This window comes from Rattus norvegicus, chromosome 11 (assembly GCF_036323735.1).
Source record: "Rattus norvegicus strain BN/NHsdMcwi chromosome 11, GRCr8, whole genome shotgun sequence".
Taxonomy (NCBI): domain Eukaryota; kingdom Metazoa; phylum Chordata; class Mammalia; order Rodentia; family Muridae; genus Rattus; species Rattus norvegicus.
This window is the reverse complement of record NC_086029.1, coordinates 84,721,031-84,741,236: the sequence shown is the minus strand read 5'-3', so window position 1 is coordinate 84,741,236 and position 20,206 is coordinate 84,721,031. Positions and strand designations below refer to the sequence as shown.

The 20,206-nt window shown below is 43.0% G+C and overlaps 1 protein-coding gene across 6 annotated transcripts in view; it reads right to left on the bottom strand.

The window, feature by feature from the left end:
• Positions 1-14,223, bottom strand: part of Atp13a4 (ATPase 13A4) — a 137,734-nt gene extending 123,511 nt beyond the window's left edge. The window contains exons 1-2 of one of the 6 annotated variants that reach the window (XM_039088105.2): positions 14,062-14,223; positions 9,894-10,035 (exon numbers count right to left, since the gene is read on the bottom strand). In XM_039088105.2, coding sequence (XP_038944033.1) covers positions 9,894-9,956 — 63 coding nt within the window. In that variant the 5' untranslated portion in view covers positions 9,957-10,035; positions 14,062-14,223. Of the gene's footprint in view, positions 1-9,893; positions 10,327-14,061 lie in introns of those variants that run through there. The other 5 variants (XR_005490999.2, XM_008768796.4, XM_063270374.1 and 2 more) reach the window with 5 other exon arrangements.
• Between the last annotated feature and the right edge of the window lie 5,983 nt (positions 14,224-20,206).

Below are 20,206 nucleotides of genomic sequence, written 5' to 3'. Positions count from 1 at the left end.
TAAAGAGCTCACAGGCCACAGTGGTAAACATACTAGACTATTCTGCTTAATGGACATAGCATCAAACTGCTCTCTGAATTCATATCTCTCTACCTATAAATTAGTACAGCTCTGAGGCCTCATCAGAGAAGTTTCTTTGTGCAGCTGATGGTGGTTAGCTCATAAATTCGTAACTAGCTACAAGAACAGAGAATGAGTTGTCCATGAAGTGGTCAGCCACAAAGGAGCATCTATGCAGCACTCCTACATGGCACAGAGAGCATCACAGAAAGGGGACAGAAAGACTGTAGGATCCAGAGGTCATGGAGGACCAGAGCGAAAGTGTCTTCTGGACATGAGAGGACAGCCACACTCATAAACTCACAGCAACTGTGGTTGCCTGAATAAGACCTGTCATAAGAACTAGCCAGTCAACATTCTAGCATGGAGTGAAAAGGAGTTCATGACCCCTATCCTAACTGAGGAGCCTTAGAGAGTTGACAGCTTCTGGGGTTGGGAGAGTCAGTTTTCATCAAGGATGTGGGCCTGGTAGGTTGACCATATTCCAATGGATAGCCCTATACCCAGGAAGTATAGGCAGCACAAATTAAGTTGATAGGTTATTTTTACATGACGTTGGGGCTTAGGGGAGGAGTAGTAAGTCTAAAAATAGCCTTTTGGTGGTAATGACCTCCCTACAAGAACATGCAAAGGAGAGACATGCCCTCTACAAAAGTCCTCCTTCCTCTCTCTCCAGAAGAGGATATACATACAAAAAAAAAAAAGCTCATGATATAGAACTTTGATTCCTACTTTATGAATATGAAATGCTCAGGATGCTATAAAGTCATTGCAATCATTAGTGTACATCAACGGTAATCTGTGTGTTGACTACTCCACCATCCTCCACCAGCCTACAGGCAGAAGAGAAGGCTGCTCCTCCAGGAGGAGACAGCATGGCAACTCTCCTGATTTAAGATGGGTAGAAAATGATCCCAAAAATGACATTTGGGAATTTAAAATATTTTAAACGGGCTCTAGGAAAAAAAAACCTTTTTCATTAAAAAAAAAGGTATAAGTAGCTATTTGTATCTATATGTTTCCACGTATCTGTGCAAACTTAAATCCTTGGGTGCTTTTGGAGAGGCCTTCAAGCCTACATGATCCCTCACTCCCCGTATTAGCCATACACTGATTTTGAGAGTAAAGTAACAGAGTCTCAAAACCTTCCAGCCTGGCCCTGCCCCAACGCTGAATTTGAGATGATGACAGTCTCTGCCAGGACCCTGTGTGATTGCATCAAGGTCAGAGTGTGTCCCGGTTTGAGAGACATCGCTCAGGAAAGCATACAGGACAGCTAGACACCTATCTGTTCTTTCTCTGAGGGAACATCCAGCCAAGGCTGTGCTCGTTGTTCAAAAGACTGGCCTCAGGCAGATAGCAGGAGTAGGGAGGCTGTGTCCTCCTCAGTCCTTCATCTCTGACTGTGCAGTGGTTTGGACAGCTTGCCAAGGTTTACACGATGAGCATTTAGAATGAGCCATGGGTTGGGGATTTAGCTCAGTGGTAGAGCGCTTGCCTAGGAAGCGCAAGGCCCTGGGTTCGGTCCCCAGCTCCGAAAAAAAGAACCAAAAAAAAAAGAATGAGCCATGGGTCATTAAGGTGGGTTGTCCGAATTTGTCTAATCCTCACAAAGCCTTAAAACCACTATCAATGGGTGACTTTCCTCTGCACACGTTACCAAGTCACTGGTTCTTCGTGTCTGTTTTTCTTTGGGGATGGGGGCTCAGCCCTTTGTAAACTCGGATGCCAGTTCATTATTGGCTAATACTCTTTACCCCCTCATCTTCGAATAGTGTGCATAGAACTTGTAAATTTCTAGCCCCCGTTGAAGGCAATATCTTCAGATACATTTCCTTTTCTTAGCTAGACAAGCTCACAGTCTTAGGTGTAGCGGTATACTCCTGCAGTGCCAGCACCTAAGAACCTGGGGCAGGGGAATGATAAATTCAAAATCATTCAGACTACATAGAAAGACTCTGTCTCAAAAAATTAAATCAAACATACATTCATACACAAAAGAAGAATACCAAACCCATAGCACCTTGAAGAAATCAACAGTATCAAAACGTTCTTTAAATCACAGTGGTTTCCACTCTGGAAATCAGTCTGTCAGCTCCTCAGAAAATTAAACATAGTACTACCTGAGGACCCAGCTATACCACTCCTGGGCATACATCCAAAAGATGCTCAAATATATAACAAGGATACATGCTCCACTATGTTCATAGCAGCCTTATTTATAATAGCCAGAAGTTGGAAAGAACCCAGATGCCCTTCAACAGAGGAATGGATACAGAAAAAGTGGTTTATGAATACAATAGAGTACTACTCAGCTATTAAAAATGATGACCACGTGAAATTCTTAGGCAATTGATATAACTAGAAAATATCATCCTGAGTAAAGTAACCCAGTCACAAAAGAATACAAATAGTACACACTCACTGATAAGTGGATATTAGCCCAAAAGCTTAGCATACCTAAGAAAAATTCACAGATATGAAGCCCAAGAAGAAAGAAGGCCAACATGTGGATGCTTCATTCCTTCTTAGAAGGGAGAACAAAATTCTCACAGGAGGAAACACAGTGCAAAGAAAGAGAAGGGACTAAGAAAAGGTCATTCAGTGACTGCTCCACCTGGAGATCCATCCCATTTGTTGCCACTAAAGCCAGTCACTATTGCTGATGCCAAGAAGCGCTTGCTGACAGGAGCCTGATATGAGTGTCTCCTGAGAGGCTCTGCCAGAGCCCTACTTATACAGACGAGGATGGTTGCAGCTAACCATTGGACTGAACACGGGGACCCCAATGGAGGAGTTAGAGAAGAGACTGAAGGAGCCGAAGGGGTTTGCAACACCATGGGAAAAACAATATCACTCAACCAAACCCCACCAGAGCTCCCAGGAACTAAACCATCAACCAATGAGTACACATGGAGGGACATATGTAGCAGAGGACGGCACTGTCCAGCATCAATAGGAGGGAAAGCCCTTGGCCCTGTGAAGGCTTGTTTCCCCAATGTAAGGTAATGCCAGGATGTTGAGGTTGGAGTGGGTGGGTGGGAATGGGAACATCTTCATAGAAGCAGGGGGGAGGGGTGTGGGAGAGGAGAAGGAGGATAACATTTGAAATGTAAATACATAAAATATCCAAGAAAAGTAATTTTTAAAAAAAAATCACAGTGGTTTCGTGTACTTCTTTAGATTTTAGTCACAGGATTAGGAGAGAACCTTAAAAAAATTATCTTCACTGAAGCCTTGGTTCAGACAAGTAAGGTATTTATGACTCGTGCCTTGTGAGGCAAAGTCAAAGAGAGGTGTGCTTAATTTGTTTTGTGGTTATAAAAGTAAATACTGTCAGGGCCAACACTTCGGTGCTGGCCCACAGCTTCCTGGTGTGCTTCCTTCTACTGCACTCAGCTGTTTTCACTATTAAGAAGTTAGCACATCCAGAACTGTGAAAACCCAATAGACAGCAAGCCACTGTCCAAGCAAGGACTTAAGCCGTCACTTAGCATTCTCTCACTTAGCCGAATGAACCTAGGCATATCCTTTAACAGTTTCATGCTTCAATTCCCCTACTGGTAAAGGAGAGGTGATAGTTCTTGCGCAGTTACTTAGAATAAGCCACTTACCTTGTCTATAGTCTTAGTCTATACTTGGTCCAAACCAACATCAAAATTCACTATTAACTGTTGCCATCTGCACTCCCAACTTGTGGCCTCAAGCTAGGACACTTTCAGCTATCTGGAATTAGTGTCATTTCCCTCGGTCTCACTCTTTCTTACATGACAGTCGAGAGATAATCGATTCTTTTTAATACTAACTTCTAAATACTGTCAAATCCATTTTCTATCCATCATCCTCTTTGACGAGGCATTAGTTTAGTTCTGATCCTCTTGACTAGACTGACTGTTTCAAACATTTCCTCACTGGCTTTATCTTTCTAAAAAAAAAAAATCTTGTTCACTCCATGAAAACCCTCCATATCACTCAAATATCCTGTGGTTTCAACATATGTCAATAAGGCCAACATTCCAATCATTCCAATTAAGTCCAACTCTATTATCACTAATTTGGGAGGTCTAGAATGAAGTCTAAGAGTCTATTTTTTTTTATCTAGTTCCCAACATGGGTCCGGTAGTTATTTCCTGGACCAGTGCTTGAGAGTCATTAAAATGGAAAATTTGCATCCTTTGGAATGCCTTACAAAGCCCTACACATTCTTATCTACCCCTTGAAGGAGACTACACACCACCTTTCTTCCTATGGTTTGCTGTCACCGAATTGCTCCTTAGTATTTCCCACAGATCTGGTTGCACAACTCTATCATGACATTTGCTTGCAATAGGTGAGTGGTATACTCTGTGGTCACAAAGGGGCCCACACTGAAAACTCTTTTCCCTACACTTGTACCCTACACTCGGTACAGTGTATTGTTATTACCATGAAGTTCTTGGTAACTGTTGGACCCAAGCCACTTCATTTTCATTTTGCTCTAGGCCTGTGAATTATGTGCTTGGCCTTCTCCACTCAACTATGAGCTTCTCAGAAACAGGAGCCGTTTTTCACTCACTGAAGATCTTCCTGGTTCGCCCAGAGGACTCCTGGTACAGACCAGAGGTGGCAGAAATAATCTGTTAGGCTCACACATGAATGAATTTGAGAATATAATAAAGTATCATAGAAAAATAGTGCGGTATGGTTAATTAACTCTGCACAATAAGGTGTTTATACTTGGGAAAGAATGAAAGCTACTGGAGATTGTTCACCGGGTTTTTTTTTAAATAACAAATTTTCTAGCTTTATTTTTTAATTACTCAAAGTGGTTCTATTTCTGAGCCCTATTACGTCTTCATTTTTTGTTTTTCTTCAGAATGTAAAACTGCAGGTTAATGGAGCATGCCGTTATAGCCAACCAGGGCCACGGTGTCTGTGCCAGAGACTGTGCCTGACTTGGGAAGGCCACGGAGAGGTTGCTCAGACAGGACCCTTGCTCTCCAGTGACAATTAAATCCCACTCCTCACAGGTTTATATCAAAGATGAGTTCACTTCATGGGAGTTCTGCAGCCATGAATGGAGGATAAAGACATCAGACTTGGCCAGTGGCCCAGCTTCCTGAACATTTTCAACTGACAAAATGTCTCAGCCTGAACACAATTCCTTCTCTATGTAATTTGAAGGCCTACTAGTTAACATTGGCAAGCATCTCGGAGGTGCTTGGGAAGCATAATAAGTGAGTAGCTATGAAGACGGGGCAGGGCGGGGGGGGCTTCTGCTCCTGGGCAGTAGAGAAGGAAAGGAGAGACATCAGAGTGAGCTGACTGATTGTTGAGGACACACAGCCCCAACTCACAGTGATGACACAGTACTATTGCCCATGTGGCTGAGCCTACACACTGCCTGCCACCACCCCAGAGGACCTGCAATAGTAGCATCTTGCCAGACATTCGGAAATGATCTGGAAATTGAAAAAGAGTCTCCTGGGTCTCCATATTCTCTAGTCTTTAGTTTCTCAGTTCTTAACAAAGAACTGTGTTAAATATTTGTCAGCATACCACCAAACACACTGCCCTTGTGACCTTCTTTGCCTTTGGATTACCCACTTGTGTGTATAGCAGGCATCATGGTGACAACAAAGCAATCACATTCTCTTAGTTAAGAGCGCATACATGTTAGGTTAAATGTTTAATGCAGCGCTAGTGACATCGGGAACAGGAGGGGTCATAGGGGAAAACATAAATGTCAATTAACATGTTTAACCTCATCTCGGAAGTGCACAATGAATACGGGCATCAAACATCATTTTCTAGAGTAGAAGAATCAAAATTAAAAAGTAACATTTGAGGACAGGGGGAGGGAAGAGAGTAAATATCCACGAAAAGAGATTGCTGCTTGGCGTATAAATTCACGGCACCACTTTTAGAGAGAAATGGAGTATTCGGTGTCAAATATTATATGTCAAAAGTTAAACTGTACGTCTCCTTTAGCACTGCAACATTATTTCTGAGCATTTGTTCTCAGGAAATAATTGGAAGACTATCCAAAAATTCCTAATGTTGTTCATCACAGCCAACACAAAGTTAAGAATAACAAGTATGCAACGTGGGTGCACAGTTCATACAAACACAACTCAAATGCCATAGTAGACATGCAGGGCTATACAAAAGGAAAAAATGTCCAACCTGCATCTATCCTCAGCTCTCACAAAAGCAGATAGCCTTCAAAGGAGAGTACAGATTCCATTCTTTGCCTTAAGAATGCATACTTGTGAAGATGTGTATGCACTCCTTAAGGATAGATTGTGATTGGTTTTATTTTATTTGGAGACACAACAGATAATATTCAAATCGTGTCTGGATGCATGTGATGGGGAGAAGGGAACCAATGGGAAAGCAATGTGTTTGGCAATTTGCTGGCAGGACCAGGATGGAAGAACTGCAGTTATGTGCAGACTTCTGTAGCACAAACTCTATCAATGTCGCTCATTTCAGTGTACCGATGTGTGCTGTCACAACACACAGACACACAGGGGCCCACTACCCAGTATTTCCATACTACAGGAACAACATGCAGAATCTGAAGGATGTAAGTTATATGAAAATGCACTCCAATCATGAGAATGATGTGACTTTATAAATACACTGCCTAAGCCTGGAAAAGAGTCCCCAACATGGTAGTATTAATCATATTCAGATGTACACTAATGAATCATATCTACTTTGCTCTTCAGTCCTGAGTTATTGTCTCAATATTTTCACAAACACCCAAACCCACAAACACACACACACACACACACACACACACACACACCACCACCACCACCACCACCACCACCACCACCACCACCACATTATCTTTGTAATCAGAAAAATAGTCAAATGTTTGTTCTTTACTTGCTAAAAACATACAGAGCACTTTCAGAGTACATCTCTTTTCCAAATCTTGCTAGAATAAAGTACATCTCCAAAAGGAATGATGTTATTGATATGATCAATGGTTGAATCAATTAATCAGTATCATTGTTAGTCGTGCACGAGGAGATGAGCTGTAACACTTCTAAGTCATTTCAGAAGAGAAATGCACAACACTGGAATTCATGGGTGAGAACTCCCTCGAGATCTGATAGTCTCACTTCACAAAAAGAAAACATCCCTTGGGGAGCCCTACGGGACAGGTATAACATAACATTAGCTTCTTCATTTATAAATAATCTTTACAGAAAACAGAAATATATATTATATTGTCATTAATACAAAAAGGATCCTTTTTGTATTTTGTATTGAAAAGCACTTCCTTTTCCTCCAACGGGTTTTTCCTTCCTTTGGTGTCTTATTTTTTGAAGGCAATACTCAAAAATGTCAGCTAAAATTGCTCTATAGCTCCTGCTTCTTTGATTCTGGACTGAAAGATAATTCCAGCCATTCTCCGTTCTTCTTTTACATGAGAGCCAAGTCCTAGATGGTTAAGTTTTATTGACATTTGAAGCTATTTCTATCATTAGAGGAATTATGATTGGAAACATCCACACTCGTGTTGTTACAAAGAACCTGTAAATACTTTGGTATGTCACAGTTTTAGACCATCTTGGCTTTCTAAAAGGGATTAGCCCACAAGTCAGAGGAGACAAATCTACTCAGCAAATACAAAAATCTGTAAAACAGCATACCTTGGGGAAGCTAACATCAGTCATTCTCCTTAGCCTTGCTTTCTTAGAAGAAATATGTTCTATGAAGAGTACAGTGTCCCCAGTAAAGAAAAGGCATCAGTGGACTGCGTTCAGTCACAGAGACACAAAACTACCTAATTAGCCCAACCTATGCGATGTTCCAGCTCTTAAACTTGCTGACTGAGCAACCTTGGGCAAATGCCTTGTACATTGCTCTCCCCACCAACCTCACAGGGTCATGGCGGAAACTAAATAACAATGGAAACACATTATATGCCAGAACCCAGAACAAAAATATATGATAGATAGATAGATAGATAATAGATAGATAATAGATAGATAGACAGATGATAGATAGATAGATAGATAGACAGATGATAGATAGATAGATAGATAGATAGATAGATAGATAGATAGATAGACAGATGATAGAGAGAGAGAGATAGACAGATGATAGATAGATACATGCATACATACATACATACATACATACATATATGTGATATGATATATGATATGATATGATATGATATGATATGATATGATAGACAACTTTTGAAGTGTTCTGCCATGAGTGAGGACCAGTGTAGCAAGAAAAACAATGCAGTACCAGGCAGGTGGTCAGGTTTCGGCGGTCGGAACAGGACAAGGAGCTGGGTGCATACTAATGCTGCACCTCTGCTGAGCCGACTGGTCAAATCACTGCTCACCAAAATACACAGTGTCCCTTCCCCAGTCGGAGCACTCAACTGAGCCTCCAGCTGCATACAAAACCGGGCAGACCCCGGATGGTCTTAGCGGTGATGAACCAGTGGCAAGATTGCTTCGCCTACAGCACTTATTAGGTGAGGGAGGAGGTAGTCTTCAAGAATATAGGTGACCCATAATGACATTTCAAAGAAGATGAGTAAAGAGGAGACGAGTGTGTGTGATTACAAATGAGAAAGAAAGAGAGCGTGCAAAAAGTCCCTGCTTTCTGGTCAATGCATTGTAGGTGAGGATTCGAGTGCAACCTCAGTCTTTCAAGGAAAGACTTAGGAGGGAAAAAGGAGCATGAGTCAACGTGAGGCCAGTAAGTGGTGACATTTGAGAGTCCTGAAAGCAACTGTTACTGATAGTTATATCTGAAGGAAGTAAAGACAAGGTTAAGAAAGCCATCTGAATTGAAGTGCCCATTAGTCCTTCACAACTTTTTCCGGAGCTTTGATAAATGGGATCGATTCCAGAATGTCAAAAAAAAAAAATTGTTGCTATAGAAACAGGTAAGCAGATTAAACTTGAAAGACCAGTTTTAGAACAAAGAATTTAATAGTCAGGACTTGAGCAATTAACCAAGAAAACATTTTAAGTAAATATCTTTCGGGTTTGTTATTTGTGTATTAATCCCAGGAAGGTAAAAAAAAAAAAACGCTATTATAGAGTTAGAGCGTCACAGTCTCACATTTTAATTGCTTCATTTCTGTCATAAAAGGCTATGCTTACACAATTAGCAGAAAGACCTTATTACCCAGAACTGCACATCTCCGACTCTCTCCTGATTACATTGTAATTGAGAAATATCCCTTTGGATTCGCCGAGAGCAGTCTCATCTTTCATTTTCTTACAGATCTCAAGTTTCAGGGGTGCATCTCAAACCAGAGAGATGATGAAGTACACAAAGTTCTCTGTCACCAGTCTCTACCACAGTGAATCTTTTGAAGTAGAAAAAAAAATGAGGAAAGGCGGATAATTGCTAATATTTGCATTCTGTGTCTTCCCCGCTGAACTCAATCTCAACGAGATTGAGAGAAACTAAGACCCAGCATGCAGCTGTCTTGCCTCTGGTGTTCAGGTCTTTCTAGCAGAGAAAACTCTAGTCCTCCTCTCAGAGACCTGTTGAAATGGAGTTCTGGACACAACTCTCCATACAGTCAGAGACTCAAAACTTTAATCACTGGCCAGTCACATGTTCCTTTCCCCTTCTGTTTTACTTCCAATGAAAACAATCTTGATGAAAATGAATACAATATGTTCATTCTACCAAATTCATGCTGTCAGGAGTTACAGTCACGGGACAGAAAGGTTGCTGTTATCTCTTGCCGGGTAATTCCAGAGCCGACAAGCAGTGAAGTATGAGAACGCGTTCCCGCGTGTGCGTGGGCCAAGCTAGGGAAGGGAGACGAGAAGAAGGGGCTGGGAACTTACCATCTCATTCTCGTCCCCTTCGTTGAGTAAAGCATGCTGGCTCTTCCCAAGGTGGTCCCCCATGGAAATGCACTCTACTCCTGCTCCCTGGCCCTTGCGTGCAGACGCTTCCAGGACCAACTCCAGGGCCGCCTCCGGACCGCTGAATGAAAGAGTTAATGGTCTTCCAGGTTAAAAACTCCTTGAACACACACCTTCCTGCAGCAAATGACAATACTTAGCAAAGTGGACTCCTCCCCCGGGCACTTTGTGCCAGGAGGAATTTCTGGCTGCTCCCAGCTTCTGCATTCTCTCAGCTGTCTCAGAGGAAGCCGCTCCCATGCCGATCTTTTTGTACCCAACTTACAGGGAAAACACTCTTAGCCTGCCCACAGCCTGCCAGCGTAAGGCATCTGACTGCAAATCCAGCAAGACAATGCGGAGTTGGCAGGACCCTCTGGAGAAGCAGGCTCAAGAACTCCCAGGTCGCTGTTTCATTCCCAGAAGCTGGGGGACCAGGGTGTGGGGGAGGCTAACAGAGCCAGGATTTTTCATTCGCTTAGTTGGAATCCCCAAACCAACTGTTTGCGTTCGTTTTGTTTACAAATGATACAGATTATTCCTAATCCACCGAGACAGATATGTATAATTGCATTTACTTTTGCACACACAAAGTATTCTGCTTAGTGTGTGTGTAGAATTAGGCTTGCATTTCTTGAAAAACGTATAGTAAAGGCGTAAAAGTATAATCAACTTATTCCAGGCGGTCCTTTTTAGCTCAGATGTTTGTGAGCAGACACATACAGATACCCAGAAACAAAATAAGTGAGCAAACAACAAAAGTTGGGGGAGGGGATGTCCCTTTGATATTTCTAAACTTTATTTTATGTATATAGATGTTCTGCCTGTGTTTATGACTATGCACCATGTGTGCCCCGTGCCCTCAGCAGCCAGAAGAGGGCCACAGATCCTGTAGATCTGCAGTTCCAGTTACCGCCCTGAGACGCCATCTGTGTGGTGGGAATCAAACCCAGGTTTCTGGAAAAGCAGCAAATGCTCTTAACCACCGAGCCATCTCTCCAGCCCCTCAAATTCAGGTTTTTTTTTTAATGTACACACAAGTTATGCAAAAATTAGTTTTAGCATAGAAAGATAAAATAACAAAGTCACATTTGTTATCCTGGGGCCGATGTAAGGACTCAAATACATAAGTAAGTCTGCTTGGAGGTGCGTTTGTTATTCCACAAGCTGGAGCCTAAGTCTGAGATAACTGTAGGGAGTCTCTGAATGGTGTAGAGAAGCATAGAACAAGAACTCTCAGCCATTCATCTCTGAACCAGTCTTGTTGTAAGGTCTTTGATCTACAAGAGCTGACTTTGGCTTGCCTGGAAATATCTGGAAGGAATGTGGAGGGGAGGAGTGTCAAGCTGTGAATGTGTGCTGATGCGGTCACCATGTTTAGAGTAAACGTTGGTTTTAGCATCAGTTGGTAGCACACTGGTAAAGGAAATGTGCTCCTAAGTTGGAGGACTTGGCTTGGAGTTTGGGTTTTCCTAAGTATCATCTTTGCCCCTTGGGATACAGCAGGCTACATAAAGTCCAAGACCTCTATTCACTTGCATGTAAAGTAAGAAGGAGGACACTAAAATCTCCCTCCTGGAGCTGTGTTTTGAGGAGCGGTGCCTTGGAAGATGTTCCATAAAGAGTAGTTACTGTGTCCACACACTGTCCCTTCCAGCTAAGTGAAGAGATGGCACTGATCTGGCCAGCTTAACACAAGAAACCCTTAGAGACTGAGATAAAGGTGTGTGAGAGAGAAAGAACACACACACACATACATACATACATACATACATACATACATACACACACATACACACACATACACACACACATACACACATACATACATACACACACACACATACATACATACATACACACACATACACACACATACACACACTTACACACACATACACACATACATACATACACACACATACATACACACACATACACACATACACGCATACACACACACATACATACATACACACACACACACACACACACACACACCAGAGGAGGGAGAGGGAGGGGAGAGAGAGAGAGGTGTCTTAAGCAAATGATAAAAAATAAGATAAATATTTTTAAAAGCAAACTAAGAAAACTCATTATAACAGTAATCATGTATATGAATATTTGTGTGTATGAAGGTATAGTGTGGAGTTCTTGGACATTCCGAAAACCATAAGTATTATTTAACCAAATAATAAAAGTAGAATTAACATCTTACCACGAGGCAAACATATGAAAACATGAAGTTTCTTTTTAAAAATATCGAAAGCGGCCAGAATTAGCAACGTGCATCATTGTGAATAGACCACAATTCACTGGTTTGCATTTTAACAAGCAACCATTTAGTATATATACAAAGGAAATAATAAAACAAATGAGGTTTCCATTTCATCTCAACTTTGGCAAATAGGTAGGGAAAGTGGCAGAGCTCATGGGCAGGTGTGAGTAGTATTTAATTCCTCCCCCCCCCCCAAAAAAAAAAAATACTGGCATTACTGGGGTCATTTCCTCCTAACCAGAGCCCTGTATCCTTGGCCACCTACAAGTTGTGGCATTAACTGAGTAACCAGTTAGGGATTCCAGGAAAAGCTGCTACCACCTTACGCCAGCATCAAATGCTGCTAATGTTTAAGACAAATGTGGGCAGAAAGTTAAGTCCCTAAAAAATCACTAAAAAGGTTTGGGATGGGAAAAACCAAAAACCTTCTATACACATCAAAACTCAAGGTCCACAGACTCTAGAACTCTACCGGGCAGAAATAGTTTCCTCACACCTCCCAACAGTGCTGGTGTCGCAAATCTAAGCTTTACATAGGTCTGCAAGGGGCTCTTGCCTTCACTTGGCCCTGCTCAGCCACACACGGGAACCCAACGACTGCGCAGATTCCACAGAGAAGCACATTTAGCGTGCACTTCCTCAGAGAGGTCGCTATCCCAAGCGTTCTATAAAATATGCACTGGGGTTAACAGCTCACTGGTCATCTTCCCTCAACAGAAAAGACCTCTACGCAGAAAATGAACAATGTTCTATGTTACTTAAGGAAAGCAATTAGCAAGTGACCAAATGAGCATTTAAACTAAAGGATGTTACCGCTCTGTCAGTCATGTTACTAGGACAGCACTGTTTCTCCAGGTTACTTTAGTGCATCCCAAGTGCTCTACAAGAAGTGTTGGGCTTTCATGACCCGGAGAGCCTCACTGTGAAGGAAGCACTTGAGAAAGGCCTATAATGTAGGCAGAAATTTATTCAGAAGTGGGAGATACAGGGTCAAGGGCAGGAAGCGAGACCATGGGAGGAAGCCCTAGAAGCAAGAAACCCATGGTCCAGAGAAACACAGAATCTTCTTCAGAGTGGCCTCCTCCTCTTTCACTGCCCATAGGCTGGATGTAAGGGGAGAAAGATGTGCCGGGAAACACAGATAAACCATCCTATGCAGGTTTTAAACACCAGGTCTGGGTCTGGACTTAACTCAGTGAACAAGGATAACAAATGCATGTAGTTTGTTCTGTCAGCCTGTGCTGTAGGAGTGGCTACAATTGCGTATGCTGGAAGCCACTGGGTCCAATTAGGTAATGTTAGGCACAGCCCGTGGCTGACGAAGAATAAAACATCTTCTAGAATACCAGCATGATATTTTGTATAATCCCTTTTATATAGTTTTGTCTAATTCATATTCCTATTTGTTCTTTAATTTCTGGAGGGAAAAACTAACCTTTTGAGAGTTAAATCTTTGGTGGAAACGAAGTCAACACCAAAATCCCCAATCATATGCAAGTTTCACAAGAATGGCAGAGGAAACACAGGATAGGAGGTGGGCAGGGGAGGCTTTGTGGAGGGAGTGAGTCCTTACGATGCTGTCCTAAATAAATTAAAATGGTTATCATAGGCACTGTTGGCCAGGGCAGCTGAGAGCAAGGCTGCTAAGTACACAAGAGCATTGACCTCTCAGATTTGGGAAGACTGTCTAAGAGTTGAAGTGGTTCCCATCATTCTCTGATTCTCTCTCAACACGCATATCTTCCAAATCCTTGGTGCCAAGTTAGACAGGAAAGTGCAAGGAGGAAAAGGATAAAAAGTAATTAACTATAAAAAAAAGTAATTAACTACCTTTGGGTGATCTGGTATCTCTCGCCTTGCTTTCCTTTATGCCAGGAGCAGTCTTCGACCTCTGCGAGCCTATAATAGCTGCTAAGTAGGGCTAATGCCAGCACTGGTTTCTCCGCCAGGCTGTGAAGATGCTGCTATTTCACTTGCCTGGCCCATTTAGATGGCGTGAAGATAAGTACAGTCATGTTTCGTCACATGTTAATTTCCATCTCTCATCTGAGAGCCTCACAGACTATTGCAACATTTCCCCCCTTGCTCCCGCCTCTGTGAGGCAGGGCGATGAGTAACGTATGATTGGCCCCGTTTGAAAGCTATAGGAACTGAGTCAGAAAGAGGGCACCAAGAACTGTTCAAGGTCACATGCCCTCGGCATGCTGTAGAACTGGAAAGAGGTGCGTTAATTCTGCTAGGTCATCACTGGCGTGAACGCTGGCTCAGGCTTCCTCCTCAGTCCTCGTTGCACAAATTGGACCTTTGGGAAGCTGCCCAGCACCGTCTAAATTCAAAGGTTTACAGTCATTGATGATCATCCTCATCTCCATTAATATACACTTGGTATATAGTACTGTAACAAGCAGAGATGAGATGTCTCAAGGAGGAATTACCTGCCTCAAGGTGGTGGTGTGAGGCTTAATTGAATTAATTAGTGTTTGTAAAACATTTAGCAACCCTAGGATTAAAGGGTCTAACACAAAGACACAAGGCCTCCCCTTAATTACAGAAGACAAGAGCAAGCTAATAGCTCTCTGCTTCTAGAGGAATCGCTCTCAACCCTGTGGGTTCAGCATTCAGTTCTGACCTTCATGACAAGCTTGAGGGGGCTCGTCCTATCTTCCCTAGAATGTCTCTCACTAGCTCTTATTTCCAAAAAGTTAAAAGGCAAAAAGCTAAAACTGCTGTCTGGAGGCAAGCAAGCGTCCCTTATGTAAAGAGTACCTTGGTGGGAGACTATTAGGACAATTAATTCCAGGCCATTCAAGAAGGTCTATAGAAACAGAATCCAAGCCTTGGTCCTTCCATCGAACCCCTCCCCCTGTGATGCCAGTGCATATAATTTTGAGGACTTTTGAAAATCTAAATATACGAGTTGGGAACGTGACGAGGGAGAATCAGAAACCATCCCAACTTGCTCGACCTTCTCATTTCTCAGGTTAAAAAACACGAGCTCTGGGGAGACTAGAAAATGTTTGCAGTCTGCAAGAGCCCAGTCACACACAAAGACTACATTTTCTATAACGTGCTTCATACAACCATATCAACACTCAAATTTTGTTTTCTCTCAAAGGGAATAGCGTAAGAATATCGGGGGAGGCGGGATCTCTCTGAAATATCTAGAAGAGGTTCTCATTTGCAAAGCAGTGATTTAAGTAGAAGATTCCAGAACGATACAGCTGAGTATAGCCATGCCAATGGTACCAAATCCTAGGCCAATTCTAATAATTCATATAACGTACAGGGGGTTTAAAACACAGCATTCTGTCATCCTTGGGATGTCTACTTGGGGAACAAAGAAACTTCAAGTGTTAATGGAGAAATTCAACAACCAGGCAATTGAAGCATAAGTCTTTGCTTACTGCTCTGTACAGCAAGTAACCAACGAGCAAGGAAGAGGGAAGACGTCGAAGTGTACAGGAACTGGACAGGCGGATGTCTGGAAATACATACAGGAAGCTGGCTCCGTGGTCTCTGTCCTCTAGGGGCCAAGCTCCACTGAGAAACCTGTCCTGGGGCAGGGTTCCAATCTGGGACGGTAACTCAGAAGAGAAAGGTGAGCATCTTCTCCTAGGAAGGGTATGGGTTTGAGGCGGCCGTCAGGCGAGGGCAGGGAGCAGCCGTTCCCACTGTGAACCTTAGGTTTGCAATGAGCTGGGAGCGCAGCCTCTTGTCAAGACAGGCAGGCACTGTGATTACCAAGTCTGGCCGGTTCGGTTCCTCTGCTATGGGTTTAGAACGACCCAGAAAGAGAACTGAACAAGTGAACGTGCAGACAGTGAGCGCACCTCACTCAGGAACCGGAAGAAGCACTTGCTGGGGTTGGAAATGAGGCCGGGCTGAGGGCAGCCTGGGTCTGTGTTCGCCATGTTTCCAAAAGTCCACTTAGGGTGCTGGCGTCTTTCCCCATCTGGTTAATTTCATCTTATCAGCAAGCGCTCTCAGAAGGAATCCCAAGTAGTGAAGTCCGTGATATTTGAAGGAGAAGGTACTTAATGACCAATTAATGAAATTCAGTTTTTTGTTTCTAAGTGGCACATCTTTCTATACCCTGAGCAAATTGATAGTGGACGATGTTATTCCCTAATGAAGGAAGGGAAAGTGAAATCAGGTGGTCAGACCCTACCCCATCGCCACCCCGGTTAGTGTGGAGTCAGAGGGTAGCTGCCCTGGAGCCCTCCATCAACTCTGACAAAGTGCCTCAACTAAACAGGTGACTTAACCGGGCTGGAGCAATGGCGCCACTGTTCAAAATGCTTTCCTGCTTTTCCATAGGAGCCGCGTTTATCTCTCAGCTCCAACACGTGAGGTGGAGTTCACTCAAAACCGCCACGTTACTCCAGCTCCAAATGATCCAAAACCCTCTTCTGGCCTCCATTGGGCCACATGTTACGTTACATGCAGACACATCTATGCAGGTAACTTTGAAATGTGCTTGCGAGACAAGTGCACCTTTAAAGCAACAGCGCAGCACCCAAGAGCTCTTTTTCTATTAGAAGGAAGTGTTCGTGGCTGCTACTGCCTTGACACAGCCGCACCTACGTGCCCCTTTCCTACCTGAGTCCGTCACTGAGTGAAACTGTGCTTCTTAACCCCTGGGAATAGGGCCAACCTCTCCTCATCCCCAACCAGTCTGTCTGGCACCAGAAGTCTTGTTATAGGCAGGTCACGTGCCCTGTTGTTTGTTCTGCTTGTTTTTGCCTTATTCATCCCATAGGCAACAGCAAAAAAAAAACCCCAGTCCTTTACTAGTGGGGTGTGTCAATGACCTTAAGGCTTTACTAGATCCTGCATCTGGTTTTTGTAAAATTGGGAAACACATCTTGGTGTGTGATGTGGTGCATATAAAAATATTCAAACAAAAGGGCCTTTGGACTTGGGATTCTAGTCTCTGTTCTCTGTTCTCTGTTCTCTCTGCCATTCATCTCCCACAGCTTTGACACTCTGAGACCAATTCTACTCTTCAAGTCAGACATATCGTGGTCGCACTACCATTCCACAGCTACGGGAAATTTGGTGAGATACTCGGTGAGCCTAAACTGTAAGTTTTTTAACCTGTGAAGTAAGATAATACTATGTCAGCATCCTGTGGGGTTAATGTAAGGAAAAATAAAATAGCAAACATGTCCAGTGTAATGTCCAATAATGTATAATGATGTTTTTTTTTAAAAAATTGCTAACAGAAGCTGAAGACTTTTTACTGCTCTGAAAGTGCACATAAAAGTTATCCTGAGCAAGAAAATTCTGGTGGTATCATAACATCTTACTTCAAAATACACTACAGAGCCATGGCACAAAAACAGACTTGTGAACCCATGGAATAGATAATCTAGGAATAAACCCACAAAGCTACAGCCATTAATTCAAAAGCATCAAAACTGTGCATCAACAAGGACAGGCTCTTTAACTAGTAGGGCCAAGAAAATTAAATATCCACACACAAAAATCTAAAGCAGAACCCTATTACTCATCCTATACAAAACTCAACTCAAAATGAATGGCAGACCTTAGGGTATCCCCTAAACTTTGAAATTATTGGGGGAAGGGAGCTAGCTTGTTGGAAATACGTTAAGAGCTTGGGATACAATGGTTTCCAAATAGGGCTTCAATCACTCAGAAAATTATAGCAAGACTTAACTAATGGGATTTCCTTGTATTAACACATCTGCATAAAAAAACACATAATCAGCAAAGTGGGGGGGTGAGTACCCAAAGCAAAGCTTGGTTAGTTATACAGCTCACTAGGAATTAGTATTTAAAATGCATAAAGAACTCAAAATCTGAACAGTGAGCAAATAAAAACAGGTGATCATTTGGTGTGACAGACCATTTAGATGAACATTTGTTCAGTGTGTGTGTGTGAGTGAGTGTGTGTGGGGGGGTATGAGTATATGTGAATGTGTGTGAGAATGTGTGTGTGTGTGAATGTGGAGGGTATGGGGGTGTCTATGTGTGTGTGTATGTGTGTGTCTGTGTATGAGTGTGTCTGTGTTTGTGAGTAGATGTGCCTGTGTGTGAGTATGTGTCTGTGTGTGTGTGTATGAGTATGGGTATATGTTTATGTGTGTGAGAATGTGTGTGTGAGTGAGTGTGTGTGTGAGTGAGTGTGTGTGTGAGTGAGTGTGTGTGTGAGAGTGTGTCTGTTTGCGAGTGTGTGTGTCTGTGTGTAAGTATGTGTCTGTGTGTGTCTGTATGTCTGTGGGGGGGTGTAAGTTAGAGGAGAATCTTTGAGAGTCAGATTTTACCTACTGTAGTGTGGGTTCCTCAAACATTCTCCACCTTACTTTTTGAGACAGATCTCTCACTGAACCTGGAATTTACCAGTGGAACTAAATTGGATGGATGGATCGATGGATGGACAGATGGATGGACAGATGGATGGACAGATGGATGGACAGATAGCTCTGAGGATCCATGTGACTGCCTCCCCAGCCTTGAGATGTCAGGCTTTCCTGACTATACACAGTTTTATTCATATTCAGCTTTTCCTCAGTTTTTCTCTACAAATGAGGGACCTTTTTGCTCAAGAATCTTGGTAAGCCAAGTCATTTCAGTAAACATATGCAGAAGTGTTTTTGTCTACTCCAAAATCCCCTGATTTTCATGACTGTTATAGTAGTCCTGAGACTACTGTGATCCAGGCCAACCTTGCTAGACTGTATCTTCCTAGAAAGATAAAATCTTTGCTATAAAACCTGCTGATCCTCCTGCTTCCTCCTCCTGTTGGAATTATAGGCACGTACACACCTCATTCGGCTGTCTAGGGATCTGAACTCGGGTCCCTGTGTTTGCATAAGCACTTTACCAACTAAACTATTCACCAGTCCCCTAGTCTTTCCCTCACTTTCTCACTATATCTTTCTATCTCTCTATCTATCTGTGCATGTGTGTGTGTGTGTGTGTGTGTAAACTACTTTTGTTTTGGCAGGCTAGAGAACCATCCCAGATTTTAAACTGCTGAATCAAACATCCCAAAGTGAGATGAACACACCAGTAAGTGAAACTCCACTCTGATAGTCTGATCCCAACAGAAGATCTAGGACCAACGGGTGGAAGCTACTGCCCAGTGGCCAGGATGAGCACTTCAGCCGTGTCCATTATCGTCATGATTGCACTGGCTCAGTCGTGATGTACACCATATCTGGTACTTGAGTGCATTGCTGTATTTCTTTTTTTTTTTAAGGCTTTTCATGTGCCCAAGAGTTCAAAGTTATTCCCATTTTTTCTTCTATTGAGTTCAGTGTGTCTGGTTTTATTTATTTTTCCTTTTTTATTGGTATATTTTCTGTATTTACATTTCAAATGTCGCCTTTTCTGACTTCCCCCCTTTTCCATCCTCCTCCCCCTGCTTCTCTGAGGATGCTTCCCCCTCCCACCCACCCACCCTACCTCCCCGCCCTGGCATTCCCCTACACTGGGGCATCAAGCCTTCACAGGACCAAGGGCTTCTCCTCCTATTGATGCCAGACAATGCCATCCTCTGCTACATATGTAGCTGGAGCCATGGGTCCCCCCACCATGTGTACTCTTTGGTTGGTGGTTTAGTCCCTGGGAGCTTTGGGCGGTCTGGTTGGTTGATATTGTTGTTCTTCCTATGGGGTTGCAAACCCCTTCAGTCCTTTAACTCCTCCATTGGGGTCCCTGTGCTCAGTCTGATGGTTTGCTGTAGGCATTCTCATCTGTATCATCTCATCTCTCAGGAGACATCCATATCAGGCTCCTGTCAGCAAGCTCTTCTTGGCATCAGCCATAGTGACTGGGTTTGGTAGTTTCATATGGTATAGATTCCCAGATGGGGCAGTCTCTGGATGGCCTTTCCTTCAGTCTCTGCTCCACTCTTTGTCCCTGTATTTCCTTTAGACAGGAGCAACTCTGGGTTAAAATTTTAAGAAGGGTGAGCGGCCCCATCCTCCAGCCAGGGGCCTCGCTTACC